This window comes from Watersipora subatra, chromosome 8 (assembly GCF_963576615.1).
Source record: "Watersipora subatra chromosome 8, tzWatSuba1.1, whole genome shotgun sequence".
Classification (NCBI taxonomy): Eukaryota; Metazoa; Bryozoa; class Gymnolaemata; order Cheilostomatida; family Watersiporidae; genus Watersipora; species Watersipora subatra.
In genome coordinates, this window is record NC_088715.1 from 37,730,267 (window position 1) to 37,747,840 (window position 17,574).

General features: G+C 36.9%; 1 protein-coding gene across 1 annotated transcript in view; it reads left to right on the forward strand.

The window, feature by feature from the left end:
* The window catches only part of LOC137402519 (mucin-2-like), a 65,469-nt gene that overhangs the window by 7,966 nt on the left and 39,929 nt on the right, over positions 1-17,574 (forward strand). Inside the window, exons 8-13 of the mRNA XM_068089020.1 lie at positions 3,636-6,715; positions 7,936-9,294; positions 9,564-10,027; positions 10,420-10,553; positions 10,674-10,792; positions 11,325-11,438. Coding sequence (XP_067945121.1) covers positions 3,636-6,715; positions 7,936-9,294; positions 9,564-10,027; positions 10,420-10,553; positions 10,674-10,792; positions 11,325-11,438 — 5,270 coding nt within the window. The remainder of the gene's footprint in view (positions 1-3,635; positions 6,716-7,935; positions 9,295-9,563; positions 10,028-10,419; positions 10,554-10,673; positions 10,793-11,324; positions 11,439-17,574) is intronic.

A 17,574-nucleotide genomic window follows, 5' to 3' on the forward strand; every position in this document is an offset into this window, starting at 1 on the left:
CATACTCTGATCTTCCCTGCAGCTTGACCTGTTGTAGATTTGCGTACAGGTACAACTGGTGTTCCATACTGGTTGAATTGAGTTGGTTCCCATATGCCTTTAGCTACACCTGCTTCGTATGCTTGGTTGAGCTCTTCTGTCAAGGCAATAGGAACTGGTCTGGGTCGGCAGAAGACTGGCTTTGTTGAAGGTTTGAAGTTTATCTCTAGTTCAAAGTTCTTGAGACATCCTAGCTCGTCTTTGAATATTTCTGGAAATTCTTTGCACATCTCCTTACACTTGATTTGTAACCTCCCATCTGGCTGGTTCTCTGTGATTGTTGATACAAGGTTCTGTTGTAGCTTGTCATCAATAGAGATGCCTAGTTGCTGTATAGCAGTTCTTCCTAGTAGGTTGAGATCTTGTACAGCACTAATCACAAATGGTAGTCTGACTTCTTTCTGTGCATCCAATTGGGCAGTTAGCTCACATCTGCCAAGCGTCTCTAGGAGATGTCCTGAGGCTGATTTGTAGTTAACTGTAGTAGGTTTTAGGTTTGGCTTTCCTAGCTTCTCCCATATTGATTTACAGATGAAGTTGTCACATGCTCCAGTGTCCAGTTCAAGTGTGAAGTTGTCTCCCTCCAGTTTGATGTTTTCAGCAAGTTTCACCATCTTGGTTGATGTGCATTCTATCATCTTTACTGGTTTTTCTGCTGTAGATGATTTCTTTTTCTTGCATGCTCTTTCTATGTGACCTTGTTTAGAACAAAAGTTGCAGGTGGCTGCTTTGAATCTGCAGTCATCCGCTGTATGGTTAGTTCGGTCACATCTGTAGCATAGCTTTCCTTCCTTCTGCTTGTCAGGTGTAGAGTTGTTTTTCTGGATTGGTTTGTATCTTGATTTCTGTTGAGCAACCTTGTTGACTTTAGACGAGTTTCCATAAACTGTCTCTTTGGCAACTTTAGCTGCTTCTTCTGTCTCCTGTGCTACCTGTATAGCTTTGTTGAAGTTGAGTTCATTGTCCTTGACCTTGAAGAGAGATTTGAGAACTGCTTCATTGTTTACAGAGCAGATAAATCTTGTTCTGAGAGCCTCATCTAATGGATCTGTAATGTCTATGAAGGCACATGTAGTTGCATCTTGACGAATTCTGGCAGCTAACTCTTGAATAGTTTCTCCAGGTTTCCTCTGCATGTCACTCCAATACTTGTAATGCTCTCTAACAATGAAGCGCTTAGGGTCATACTGGTCTTTGAGAAATTCCAGTATTTCATCCATGTTGAGGTCGTTGATCTGCTTGGGTGTTGAAAGCTGAGCTGCCATATTACTAAGCTGCTTGTAGAGTGTAGGCTGTTGGTTGGTGAGAAAAGTGCCAGCAATCTTGTCTTGATGAATAGAATTTGCTGCAATGAATGTGTTGAATCTGTCTATGTAATCTGTTAGTAGCTCTGCTGTTGGGTCAAAACCTGGGAAGGCTGGAACAGCGGTTGCAGCTGTTTCTTGTTTCCGTTGTAGGTTTTGTAGTAGTAGCTCCATCAGTTTCTTATTCTCCTCCATTCTTTCATCTTGCTGACGTCTGTATTCCTCTCGTTGCTGCTTGAACTCCTCATGCTGCTGTTGTCTATGCTCTTCTTGCTGCTTTCTCTGCTCCTCTTGCTGCTGTCTCTGGTCCTCCTGCTGCTTCTGCATTAGCTTGATCAGGTCTGCTACTTCTGCCATTGTAGTGGTGCAATTTTGAACAGTTACTCTTGTAATAAACTAGAACTCTTTGTATCGATTTTATCAATGATAAAATCTGAACAAAACTCTTTGTAACTGTTCAAAAGAGAAATCCTTGTCGCCAATTAGCTTCTGTTATGTTTCTGCACAGAAGCAATTAAATAGAGTATTAAATTAGAGAAATGGTTTATTGCACACTCCAGAGACAACTGATTTGATAACAGAAAACCCAAGTATTTATATGTTTGGTCATAGAAAAGCTTTGTAAAAAGCTACAAGCATTATTAATAGCTATAATGAGACAGTACTATATAATATTAGCTTGTATAAAGCTTTAGCTAAAAAGCATAATGTTTGTTGGCAAAGTACCAGTAATACTTGGCACTTGCATGACAACATACCTCTTATGCATACCACCTAGATATACCTCCTGTACATACCTGCTATATATACCTCCTATACATACCTCCTAAATATACTTCCTATACATACCTCCTATATATACCTCCTATACATACCTCCTATATATACCTCGTATACATACCTCCTATACATACTTCTTATACATACTTCCTATACATAGATCCTATACATACCTCCTATACATACCTCCTATATATACATGTACCTCATATATATACCTCCTATACATACCTCCTATATATGCCTCCTATACATACCTCCTATACATACCTCCTATATATGCCTCCTATACATACCTCCTATACATACCTCCTATATATACCTACTATACTATACATACCTCCTATATATACCTCCTATATATACCTCTTATACATACCTCCTATATATACCTCCTATACTTACCTCCTATACTTACCTCCTATACATACCTCTTATACATACCTCCTATACATACCTCCTATACATACCTCCTATACATACCTCCTATACATACCTCCTATACATACCTCCTATACATACCCCCTATGCATACCTCCTATACATACCTCCTATACATACTTCCTATACATACCTCCCGTACATACCTCCTATACATACCTCCTATACACGCCTCCTGTACATAGCTCCTATACATACTTCCTATACATACCTCCTATACATACCTCCTATACATACACCATATACATACCCCTATACATACCTCTTATACATACCCCTATACATACTTTCTATATATACCTCATGCATACACTCTTATACATACCTCCTATACATACCTCCTATACATACCTCCTATACATACCTCCTATACATACTTTTTATACATACGCTCTATACATACCTCCTATACATACCTCCTATACATACCTCCTATACATGCCTCCCATACATACTTCCTATGCATACCTCCTATACATACCTCCTATATATACCTCCTGTACATACCTCTTATATATACCTCCTATACATACCTCCTATATATACCCCTATACATACCTCCTATACATACTTTTTATACATAACCCTGTACATACTTCCTATATATACCTCCTATACATCCTATACATACACTTATACATACACTTTTACTTGCCTCTTATACTCACGCTCTATAAAATAGAGTGTGTCAACTCTGATGGCTCTTTTAGCTGCTCATGTTTGTCTGGATACACTAGAGATGGGTTTCACTGCACGGGTAGTTTAGTTTTTACAAACTCTAAGATTCGGAAGACTATGCCTAGTTATTCAACATTTTTGTTTATATGTCTAGACGTCTACATGTTTAGGTGTCTAGATATCTAGATGTCTACACGCCTAGATGTCTACACACCTAGATGTCTATTGTATTTATCATACATTCAACATCATTTATATATCCATTTTTATAATTAACTATATTTATGTCTTCAAGTCTTATTTATAAGTATCAAAATCACATTTTGTTCAGCTAGATATGTGGTTCATGTTAAGTCGGATTCATCCCAAGTAGCAATGTTTTTAACTTTTTAGCCACTTTAACCAGTACACCCAGAAAGACGTCTCCAGCAAAAAATGCAAAAGTTACTACACAGTACATGGAGAGAAACCCATCACCTGTTTCATCAGACCTCACTACACACTTGATGCCAGAAACAACTACACATGGCCTACCAAAAAACTCATCCCCTGTTTCATCAAAAATCTCCACCCATTTGGTGCCAGAGGCAACTACACACATATTCAGAAACCAATCGCCTATTTCATCAGAAACCAACACCCATTTGATGCCAGAAACGTCCAGAGACTACATGTCAAAAGGCCACTCACTTGCATCTTCAGAAACCTCTAGACATCTGGTACTAAAAACAACTATGTATGATAAGTCAAAAAACCAATCACCAATTTCAACACACACTGCCACTCACTCAATGCCCGAGACAACAACACACGTATCAAAAAGCACAACACCTGTTTTATCTAAAACTGTAACACCTTTGATGTCAAAAATAAGCACAGATGACATGTCGAAAAACCCATCACCTCTTTCATCAGAAACTACCACCCATGCAATGCCCGAGACAACTACACACAAATCCAAAAACACATCACCTGTTTTATTAAAAACCGTTACGTACTGGATGTCGGAAACAACCACAGATGACAAGTCAGAAGGCAAATCACTTGTTTTATCAAAAAGCACTACACACATGGTACCAAAGCCAACTATGCATGACACGTCAAAAAACCCATCACGTGTTTTATCAGAAACCACCACCCATTTGATGCCAGAAACAACCACACACATATCTAGCAACACATTACCTGTTTCATCAGAAACCTCTACTTATTTGATGCCAGAAACAACCACAGACAACATGTCTAAAAGCCATTCACCTGCTTTATCAGAAAGCACTACACACATAGCACCAAAAACAACTATGCATGATATGTCGAAAAACCCATCACCTGTTCTATTAGAAACCACTACTCATTTAACACCAAAAACAGGCACAGATGACATGTCGAAAAACCCATCACCTGTTTCATCAGAAACTACCACCCATGCAATGCCCGAGACAACTACACACAAATCAAAAAACACATCACCTGTTTTATTAAAAACCGTAACGTACTGGATGTCGGAAACAACCACAGATGACAAGTCAGAAGGCAAATCACTTGTTTTATCAAAAAGCACTACACACATGGTACCAAAGCCAACTATGCATGACACGTCAAAAAACCCATCACGTGTTTTATCAGAAACCACCACCCATTTGATGCCAGAAACAACCACACACATATCTAGCAACACATTACCTGTTTCATCAGAAACCTCTACTTATTTGATGCCAGAAACAACCACAGACAACATGTCTAAAAGCCATTCACCTGCTTTATCAGAAAGCACTACACACATAGCACCAAAAACAATTATGCATGATATGTCGAAAAACCCATCACCTGTTCTATTAGAAACCACTACTCATTTAACACCAAAAACAGGCACAGATGACATGTCGAAAAACCCATCACCTGTTTCATCAGAAACTACCACCCATGCAATGCCCGAGACAACTACACACAAATCCAAAAACACATCACCTGTTTTATTAAAAACCGTAACGTACTGCATGTCGGAAACAACCACAGATGACAAGTCAGAAGGCAAATCTTTTGTTTTATCAAAAAGCACTACACACATGGTACCAAAGTCAACTATGCATGACACGTCAAAAAACCCATCACATGTTTTATCAGAAACCACCACCCATTTGATGCCAGAAACAACCACACACATATCTAGCAACACATTACCTGTTTCATCAGAAACCTCTACTCATTTGATGCCAGAAACAACCACAGACAACATGTCTAAAAGCCATTCACCTGCTTTATCAGAAAGCACTACACACATAGCACCAAAAACAATTATGCATGATACGTCGAAAAACCCATCACCTGTTCTATTAGAAACCACTACTCATTTAACACCAAAAACAGGCAGAGATGACATGTCAAAAAGTCAATCACCTGCTTTATCAGAAATCACTACACACATGGTATCAGAAGCCATTAGGCAGGACGTGTCAAAAAGCCCACCACATGTTGCATCAGGAACCACTACCCATTTGATAACAGAGACAACTATGCACAAGTCAAGAAACCCATCGCCCTCTGCATCAGAAAGCACTAAAGGCTTAATGGAAAAAGCTACCACACAGAAGACGTGGAGAAACCCATCAACTGTTTATTTGGAAACCACTAACCATTTGATGCCAGCAGCAACCACACACATGTTTAAAAACTCCTTACCTATTTTATCAGAAGCAACTACACATTTGACACCAGAGGCAACCACAAAAGACAAGTCGAAAAACCAATCATCTGAGTCACCAAACAAAACAACCAATTTATTAACAGAAACAACCAAATACATGTTGAAAAAATCATCACCTTCTGCATCAGAAAGCACTCCACACTCAGTTTCCAAAACTACCCTACACATGTGGAGAAACCCATCATCTGCTTTATCAACAGCCACTATCCCTTTAATGCCAGAAACAACCACTCACATACTCAAAAACACATCACCTGCTTCACGAAAAACTACTAAACTCATCATATCAAGAACTACTACACCTATCATGTCAAGGACTACTACACCCATCGTGTCAAAAACTACTACACCCATCATGTCAAGAACAACTACACCTATCATGCCAAGAACTACTACCCCCATCATGTCAAGAAACCCATCTCTTGTTTCTCTAGAAGCCACCAAACACTTGATGTCAGAACCAATCACACATGGCATATCAGGAAGCTCATTACCTCCTAAATCTAAAAGTACTACTGATTTATCTATCAACTTTACAATAATTGATTCAACACAATCAAGTAGCACCAAGGGAGACACAAGTCTCAAAACTACAAGGACTCAAAACAAGGTCATTACTACTACCACTGCTTCTTCATCTGTTCCCACCTCTGTTCCACAGACTGTAAGATGGACAGTTTATAACAAAACCTTGACTATCCAACAAAGTTTGCCAAGCGGATTGCCAAAAGGGAGTGAACTCCTAGGAAGGATTGCCATGGCTAAACTGGTAGGAACATTTAATGTAAAGTTCATGCATATGCAAAGTTGTCTTTGACTATTCAAAATTTTAAACTGATCTTGTATTAAATTGTATAATTATAAACATAGCCTTCTTTTGTACACTACAAGTTATGGTAATGCTGACTTGACTCATAAAGTGCATCGAGTGTTATTTGTTTGCTGCTAAATGTATCTCCTCGACCATATAACATAAACTGTGAAGGACAATCGTTACGTAACATAAATGGTAGATTTTATCAGTCAGAATTTTACTAACTTAGATCTTATATTATAATTAGCTGAACTTCTGGCATTACACAACATAAAACATAATATATAAAATATATATAATATGTATAATGCAATATATGCATATAATCATAATACAAAAAAACTTTGCACAAAAAAATAATTTCTAATTAACGGACACAATTTACCATTATAATTTTTAAATGAAGTTGTTTATTTATTTATATATTTGATTATTTTTATATTTGATAATGTTTAAATTGAGGTGGCTGACATTTACTTTTGTAAGTAGCTTTTTGATTCTAAGACAGCAAATAGACAGATTAGTTTAGTAGAGGTCAGCAAACCATTCTTAAACACACTAAAAATTATCACATTGTCAAAGTAAACAAAAATATAGCGTTATTGTTTATATATGCAACTTTTCACAAAATGGTATTACATTTTGAATAAACAGCTCTATATCAGTGGGCTCACATCTAAACAGCAGTATAAGCAGACGGATTACCTTCCATTAACTACTACCCAACCCACTAATCTAGTCTTTTGTTGTTATGAGATAACTCAAGGAAGGATTCTACAAACTGTAACCAAAGTTAAATGCAATCTTGAACACAGTTCAAAGCATCAGCATCTTTGAGTAGAATGATCATTTGAGTACTCATTGAGTATTGCTTACAGTACTTCTGTAGTCAATGTATATAAGTAATTACTAGTATTAATAGTATAGTAATAGTACCAATAGTAGTACATAGTTCTATTAATAGTATTTTGAGTCATGTCAAGCCCTACTAGCACCTCAATGGACCACATGCATTGAATACCATTGTTGTTTCACAAGTGTTTGATAATTAATCTCTTGTTCAAAGTAGTTGAATGCCCAATGAGCTCATTCTTGATGTAGAGATAGAGACTATTTGATACTCGCTATATGACTGCATCTTTTTTCTTATGTCTATGCTGCTTATTTGCTTTTAGCTTGAAAGTGACTTGAAGAAAAAGTACCCAAATGCTATTGAGAATGGAGTTAACTGCAAGTGGGCTAGCATTAGTCTCTACTACTGCAGCGTTACGTACAATGAAACAGGGGCAGGCAGATACCGCAGAGATGCTGGCTTAACTGGTCATAGTGAAGCCTTCTTAAAGATAATTGCTGGATTAATGAATGAACCAGGAAATACAACTTGTGAATCAATAGAGAGAATTTTGCTGAATACGACTTGTGACAATCAAACATTCTCCGAAATTCTAAACTTTGTCTTGTCAAATAGCACTATAGAGGTTCCACCAACAATTGTGGTTTCTGAGAATAAAACAGTAGTAGCAACATCACCCTTTACTACATTGACTTCAGCTTCACCTGGAAAGATCTCAGCAGATGTTAGTGATAACATAACCACGACAAAATCTTTTCAAGATGCAATGAGTACTGAACAAAATTCTTTGACTTCTTCTGCAGCATTTAATACTACAGACCGAAACTTTACAGCTGCACCCAACACTAAACCTGAAACTGCTCCAGCACATAATACTACAGACCAACTTTCTACAGCTGAACTCAACACCAAACCTAAAACTGCTCCAGCACATAATACTACAGACCAACCTTCAACAGCTACACCCAACACCAAACCTAAAACTGCTCCAGCACATAATACTACAGACCAACCTTCTACAGCTGCACCCAACACCAAACCTAAAACTGCTCCAGCACATAATACTACAGACCAACCTTCTACAGCTGCACCCAACACCAAACCTAAAACTGCTCCAGCACATAATACTACAGACCATTCTTCTTCTGCTACACCCAACACCAAACCTAAAACCACAACAGCATTTAATACTACAGACCAACCTTCTACAGCTGCACCCAACACCAAACCTAAAACTGCTCCAGCACATAATACTACAGACCAACCTTCTACAGCTGAACTCAACACCAAACCTAAAACTGCTCCAGCACATAATACTACAGACCAACCTTCAACAGCTACACCCAACACCAAACCTAAAACTGCTCCAGCACATAATACTACAGACCAACCTTCTACAGCTGCACCCAACACCAAACCTAAAACTGCTCCAGCACATAATACTACAGACCAACCTTCTACAGCTGCACCCAACACCAACCCAAAAACTGCTACTGTGCTTAGTACTACAATAAAAGTTTCTATAGCAAGGCCAACAACTTCCTATGACATGACTAGTGTAACCAAAGCTTACGACAGGGAAAGAAGAAAGTCTATCTTGGAAGTGCAACAGACCCTTCCATCCGCATTTGAGTCCACCAACAAAACGATACTTTTGGGGAGGATAGCAATGGCAATTCTGGTAAGATTACAGGGCATGTTTCAAGTTAGCAAATCTATTCTTTTAGAGCCTGTTGTTCGTTTATCATATTGTTTGGCTACTTTACCATGCTAAATCAGAAAGGATGTAATAATGTCTACAACTGGTAGACAACTTCAGTTAGTCATGTATAAAATAGGTTCTCCTCGTTTACAGTTTGTAAATATAAAGAGTGCAGTGAACAGTAACTGTCACCAGTGGCTGAGATTAGTAGAAGGTGGCTGCTATAATAAAATAAACTATGTTTGCAGCTACAATATGATTTGTGCAAGATGTGTGCAGAATCAGTGGTTTCGTGCGTTTCGAAAAATGAGAGCCAATACACCTGTGATGCAACATACAATGTGACAGGAGAAAACAATGACTGTCAGTTCAATAGAAGATCGTCAGACAATGCTGGCCTTCCACAACATCGAAGCAAGCGTGGTACAACCTTGAGTCGTTTGGACCAATTCATAAAACTACTAGAGGATATGAAAGCAAACAACAGCTACATTGATCTATCTAAGCTACCAAAAGATATAAACAACAACATATCGCAAAAAGATCTTGGTAAGGCCATCAAGTTCATCAATGTAACAGAACTTAAGCAAAAAAGGTTGGCATATTTTACCATCATATCTGAAAATATCACAACCATAGCTCAACTCCCGGTAAAGGAAGAAGATAAAAGCCGGCTCTCAGGCTATTCTACTAAAGTACCTGTATTTATGAGGTGAGTTACGGTCATTATACTTGGAGCTCAATAAATCCTAAAGCTGAACTAGTGTACAAATGAGAATGATAGTGTTTATTGCTCCAAGCTGGTATTTTGATTATCTGTTTACTACTAGTGACTAGTTTTTAGTTAAGATTATGTAGGTATAGTTGATACAGCTAGTAGTTAGTTAGGACTATGCAGGTAAAGTTGATACAGCTAGTAGTTAGTTAGGACTATGTAGGTATAGTTGATACAGCTAGTAGTTAGTTAGGACTATGTGGAAATAATTGATACAGCTAGTAGTTAGTTAAGACTATGTATGTAGAGTTAATAGAGTTAGTAGCTACACCTTCCCCTTTTGATTATATCCAGCCAATGATTTAATTAAATTTACATTTTATTTTCAGAAGAGACTGCAGCATGTTTGATGTTGAGTGTATAGAAACTGTAGTAGGTCTACTTGGAGGAGGTTTGGGGCTTCTATTGCTCTCTGCTGCTATTTTCATCTTTTATCACAACAGGAAGTTGAGACGAAATCGAGGTAACCAGAAGTTTGAGTTATTAAAGCAGCAGAGCTATAAATCTGATGAGTTGCATTTGTCAAATTCAGAATTAGATACAATTATATGATGTATTTTACTCTATTCCATTTTTTTAACAGATAGTGGCAAGCTTCCAACCAATTCTGAAAACGCCAGTGTAAAATACATGTTCTCAAGCACTCATGAGACACACCATATGGTGTCAGTTTGTCAGCTATCCCCACCCGGGTCGAATGAGGTGAGTAGTTAAATTATTTTGTTGGATTCTTCACGCAATGTCAGTTTGTTATGAATTACTTTGTCAAGGTTATTTGGTCTTTTGGTTATGAAGCAAAAATTTAGGTTTGTCCTTTCATGTCAGCGGGTTTGAAAATAGATGTAATTTTTCACACAACCATCTGTTTGCCAACACTGATTGGAACCCCAATATCTGCCATCATACTTAGCAAACTATCAGTTATTTTGTTTCTTATTCTTGTTACGTTGACTATTTTTGATCATTCATTCACTTATTGATTCATTCCTTAATTCATTTAATACATTTTCAATCTCAAGTTTAAAATACGGTAGGCTGTTCTTCTTTTCAGCTTAAAAATAGTCTTCCTTTTTCTGAAGGTAATCATGCTCTATTCTGTTTATTTCTCCATCATTTATCTTGTTTGTTTTTCATTTCCTCTCAGAGGTCTTATGCTATCTTATTCATTATTTTAAACTTGCCCATCTCTATCTAAAAGACAATTTTTGTATTTGTTTGTTTTTGCATTACTCAGACACAAGGACAAACATCGGGCAAAAACCTCGCTACTTTTGGTGAACCAAAGTTCAATGGAGCCAAGGCTTGGTCCCCTTATGAGAATATCTACAAGTCACCATCTCACCCATCCGTATGTCTAGTAAAACTCATCTGTGTTCATGTGTATCTAACCTTTGATAGTTTCCATATCCATATACATACTTATACACCGTATCCTTATGTTTAGCATGATATATTGCTGAGAGTTGTCATCTCATGCAAGTTTTTGACATTGCTGCATATTTCTGTGATTATCTCATTTACATAAGTTTATCTTTTTCTAGGGTGGCATGCCAAGGGAAGACCAATAACCAAGTAATGATGTTTCAGCAACAAGTTTTGAAAGCTGTCCGACAAGTTTATTTCCTTATCAAGTTAGCAGAGCTTGTTAGTGATCTTCACTCCACTTAAACTAGAATATTAATTATTTTGTTAGTTTGAGAGTAACTTATTGCTTTATTATATTTAGCTAACTTTGCGAGTATAGTATGCAAAGTACGCAATATAACAATGTTTTAGTTTTAGGAATGATTGACTAATATTATAAAACATGATATATTTAGGTGTCATATTGTGATGTCGTGATTATTTCAAGACGTAACCTTTGCTTTTTAGCATCTTGAGGCTATGATAAAAAAACATGAAAATATAAAACAAATTGTTTGGTGACTCAACCTATTGAGCAATGGGACTGATAAATTTAACAGAAACTTCAAACTTGCTCAAACCTGAGATCACAACCTCCCAGTTATGAGTTCCGATAAATATATCTGAGGTGCATGTTTGTCAGTCACTATTCTTTTGGTTGATTACATCGCTTGACCTACAGCAGGGGTTCTAAACCCTTAGCCTGTTGACCCCTGTTGATTCCTAACAAATTTTAACAAAATGTGTTTGATACTTTGAATGATTACCTCTAGAATATACTCGTTAAAAATATATATAATGCTTATTTGCTAGTTGGTTAGCATTCCAACATCTAACATTTATTTCATATTATTGTACGATGTTAACCAAAACATTTTCAAATAAGACGGTTGGATCTGATGGCAATAAAAAAGAATTTATATATCCGGTTGCGTATTATTCAATTTTGGTCAGAAATCACCAATATTTTCCAAGTTCATTGTATTTCTCTGTTTATACTAAATATATATATATATACTAAATTATAGACTGTCTGTTATATAATAAAAACTAAGGACTGTCCGTTATATAATAGTAACTTTAGACAATCTGTTATATAATAGTAACTATAGACTGTTTGTTATATAATAGTAACTATAGACAGTCTGTTATATAATAGTAACTATAGACAGTCTGTTATATAATAGTAACTATAGACCGTTCTGTTATATAATAGTAACTATAGACAGTCTGTTATATAATAGTAACTATAGACTGTCTGTTATATAATAGTAACTATAGACAGTCTGTTATATAATAGTAACTATAGACAGTCTGTTACATAATAGTAACTTTAGACTGTCTGTTATATAATAGTAACTATAGACAGTCTGTTATATATTAGTAACTATAGACTGTCTGTTATATAATAGTAACTATAGACTGTCTGTTATATAATAGTAACTATAGACAGTCTGTTATATAATAGTAACTATAGACAGTCTGTTACATAATAGTAACTTTAGACTGTCTGTTATATAATAGTAACTATAGACTGTCTGTTATATAATAGTAACTAAAGACAGTCTGTTATATAATAGTAACTATAGACTGTCTGTTATATAATAGTAACTATAGACAGTCTTTTATATAATAGTAACTATAGACAGTCTGTTATGTAATAGTAACTATAGACAGTCTGTTATACAATAGTAACTATAGACAGTTTGTTATATAAGGGTAACTACAGACTGTCTGTAATATAATAGTAACTATAGACAGTCTGTTATATAATAGTAACTATAGACAGTCTTCTATATAATAGTAACTATAGACAGTCTGTTATGTAATAGTAACTATAGACAGTCTGTTATATAATAGTAACTATAGACAGTCTTCTATATAATAGTAACTATAGACAGTCTGTTATGTAATAGTAACTATAGACAGTCTGTTATATAATAGTAACTATAGACAGTCTGTTATATAATAGTAACTATAGACTGTCTGTTATATAATAGTGACTATACACTGTCTGTTATATTATAGTAACTATAGACAGTCTGTTATATAATAGTAACTATAGACAGTCTTCTATATAATAGTAACTATAGACAGTCTGTTATGTAATAGTAACTATAGACAGTCTGTTATATAATAGTAACTATAGACAGTCTGTTATATAATAGTAACTATAGACTGTCTGTTATATAATAGTGACTATACACTGTCTGTTATATTATAGTAACTATAGACTGACTGTTATATAATAGTAACTATGGACTGTCTGTTATATAATAGTAACTAAAGACAGTCTGCTATATAATAGTAACTATAGACAGTCTGTTATATAATAGTAACTATAAGCTGTCTGTTATATAATAGTAACTACAAACTGTCTGTTAAATAATAGTGACTATAGACTCTGTGTTATATAATAGTAACTATAGACTGTCTGTTATATAATAGTAACTATAGACAGTCTGTTATATAATAGTAACTATAGACAGTCTGTTATATAATAGTAACTATAGACAGTCTGTTGTATAATAGTAACCGTAGACTGTATGACATATAATAGTAACAATGGGCTGTCTTCTGTATAATGCATGTAATTCCATTTTTAGGTTCATGGGCTCTCTCAAAAATAAGTTTAGTAGGTTTGCATCTATGTATATATATTTCTCAAAGTTGGTCATCTGTCCATCGTTGTATATGTCTAACTATAGCAATTAAATTCTAGGAATAAAGAACTTGTATCACAGAAGATTTGATCTTAGAGCCTATCGTTTGTCAGTCTGATTTAGTCACACTAGCTTGATAGATTCACTAGGCGATTCACTAGATTCACATGTCGTTATATGGGAGCAAATATGCTACGCTTTTCAGTCATGAAACAAAGTCACGGTGTAATGTCATAAGAAGCCGTAGCCACCTATTAGTAAGCTTACTCACATTATCCATTGGAAATGTGCCAACCGACACACTACAAGTGGCAGGCAACTCTCATTACCTCTTATTACTTATAAGCAGATTTTCAATACTCGGGTAACACCGGGTAGCACAGCTAGTTATTAATATGTGCAACAATAAAGATTTATGGCTATTGTTTCATTGGCCCTGCCAGAACTGCATTAATGATTATTTTTATGTTTAGCTTTTATACTCGCTGAGTGTGGTCTCAAGTGTAAGACCTTTAAATGTTTCAGTAAAAAAATTAGTGAGCTGGTTGACTAGTCAACCGGTAGCTATTATGAAAAGAGCCTAAAGTCTTTAGTAACATTTAGTGCTTTCTGTGGCAATATTGCTTCCCTTCTGCTGTAGTAGTAGTAGTTGTTTTCACCATTGCAACAAAATGAGATAATTTCACTACAAACAGCGGAAATAATAGTTGCAGCCTGCAAGTTGTACATCCAGTGGTTTATTCCTCTTCATACAGCTTGCTCGCAATAACCAAAGTCTACAGAATAAGGTATCACTCTGGTCGTAGGACACTTAAACGCACAGATCTTTATTCTAACAAAATCTCTACTGTAAATTTAGTCTCTCCAATTAAGTTGTGTTGAAAACTGCAGGTGCATTCTTTTAACAAACCGCTCTAATAGAAATAAGTATTGGGTGAGACATAAAAACATGTGTTAAAAAGTAATGGAAAGTTATCAATCTTGAAAATATCTTATCTTCCTTTATATATGTACATATTACAGTCAATATATAATTATGTTACAGTCAATGTGTAAAATCACTCAACTTACATATTGCCTGACTCACTCAGTCCTTTCCCAAAATGACTCAGATTTAAAGCATTTTCCAAATTGATTAAAACATCAGTGTGTTCTCTGACAAGTTGACTGAAACATTGATATACAATATATGCATATTATATACATTATATTATATATGAATTTATAAATAAAATATTTTATCTTAACTTTGAGTGACACCTTGACTACTTGTTGACATCTTGATGCTACAGATGTCAAATGAGATTATGATGAAGGCAAATAAATGAAAAGGTAAATATGAGATGATCAGAGTAGTTAAAGAGGATTTCTGGAAAATGACAACTAAGGAACAATAAAACAGAAAAAATAGATATCAATATGAAAAGGAAGCGATGTGTCTTTAAGAAAAGATGAGAAATATGGGGGATTATTTTGGGTGTATAGGTTAAGGTAGCTGATACAATGAGAGGAGAGAGTAAAGTGGCTGACTACTATGAGACTTAAACACAGGGTGGGTGACTAAAATGTGACTACGCATATAGTGGGTGACTATGACAAGAGTCATAATGTTAGTCACAGTTTCGGTCACAGTATTAGTCATAATCACTAGTAGAAGTTGAGTGGTGGTACAGAGTCTCAAGTAGAAGTTGGTTGGTGGTACAGAGTCACTAGTAGAAGTTGACTGGTGGTACAGAGTCACTAGTAGAAGTTGACTGGTGGTACAGAGTCACTAGTAGAAGTTGACTGGTGGTACAGAGTCACTAGTAGAAGTTGACTGGTGGTACAGAGTCACTAGTAGAAGTTGACTGGTGGTACAGAGTCACTAGTAGAAGTTGACTGGTGGTACAGAGCCACTAGTAGAAGTTGACTGGTGGCACAGAGTCTCAAGTAGAAGTTGGTTGGTGGTACAGAGTCACTAGTAGAAGTTGACTGGTGGTACAGTCACTAGTAGAAGTTGACTGGTGGTACAGAGCCAGTAGTAGAAGTTGACTGGTGGTACAGAGTCGCTAGTAGAAGTTGTCTGGTGGTACAGAGTCACTAGTAGAAGTTGGTTGGTGGTACAGAGTCACTAGAAGAAGTTGGTTGGTGGTACAAAGTCACTAGTAGAAATTGGCTGGTGGTACAGAGTCACTAGTAGAGATTGGCTGGTGGTACAGAGTCACTAGTAGAAATTGGCTGGTGGTACAGAGTCACTAGTAGAAATTGGCTGGTGGCATAGAGTCACTAGTAGAAATTGGCTGGTGGTACAGAGTCACTAGTAGAAATTGGCTGGTGGCCCAGAGTCACTAGTAGAAGTTGGTTGGTGGTACAGAGTCACTAGTAGAAATTGGCTGGTGGCATATAGTCACTAGTAGAAATTGGCTGGTGGCACATAGTCACTAGTAGAAAATGGCTGGTGGTACAGAGTCACTAGTAGAAATTGGCTGGTGGCCCAGAGTCACTAGTAGATGTTGGTTGGTGGTACAGAGTCACTAGTAGAAATTGGCTGGTGGCACAGAGTCACTAGTAGAAATTGGCTGGTGGCCCAGAGTCACTAGTAGAAATTGGCTGGTGGCCCAGAGTCACTAGTAGAAATTGGCTGGTGGTACAGAGTCACTAGTAGAAATTGGCTGGTGGCATAGAGTCACTAGTAGAAATTGGCTGGTGGTACAGAGTCACTAGTAGAAATTGGCTGGTGGCCCAGAGTCACTAGTAGAAATTGGCTGGTGGCCCAGAGTCACTAGTAGAAATTGGCTGGTGGTACAGAGTCACTAGTAGAAATTGGCTGGTGGTACAGAGTCACTAGTAGAAATTGGCTGGTGGTACAGAGTCACTAGTAGAAATTGGCTGGTGGCCCAGAGTCACTAGTAGAAGTTGGTTGGTGGCACATAGTCACTAGTAGAAATTGGCTGGTGGCCCAGAGTCACTAGTAGAAATTGGCTGGTGGCCCAGAGTCACTAGTAGAAGTTGGTTGGTGGTACAGAGTCACTAGTAGAAATTGGCTGGTGGCACAGAGTCACTAGTAGAAATTGGCTGGTGGCCCAGAGTCACTAGTAGAAATTGGCTGGTGGCCCAGAGTCACTAGTAGAAATTGGCTGGTGGTACAGAGTCACTAGTAGAAATTGGCTGGTGGCATAGAGTCACTAGTAGAAATTGGCTGGTGGTACAGAGTCACTAGTAGAAATTGGCTGGTGGCCCAGAGTCACTAGTAGAAATTGGCTGGTGGCCCAGAGTCACTAGTAGAAATTGGCTGGTGGTACAGAGTCACTAGTAGAAATTGGCTGGTGGTACAGAGTCACTAGTAGAAATTGGCTGGTGGTACAGAGTCACTAGTAGAAATTGGCTGGTGGCCCAGAGTCACTAGTAGAAGTTGGTTGGTGGCACATAGTCACTAGT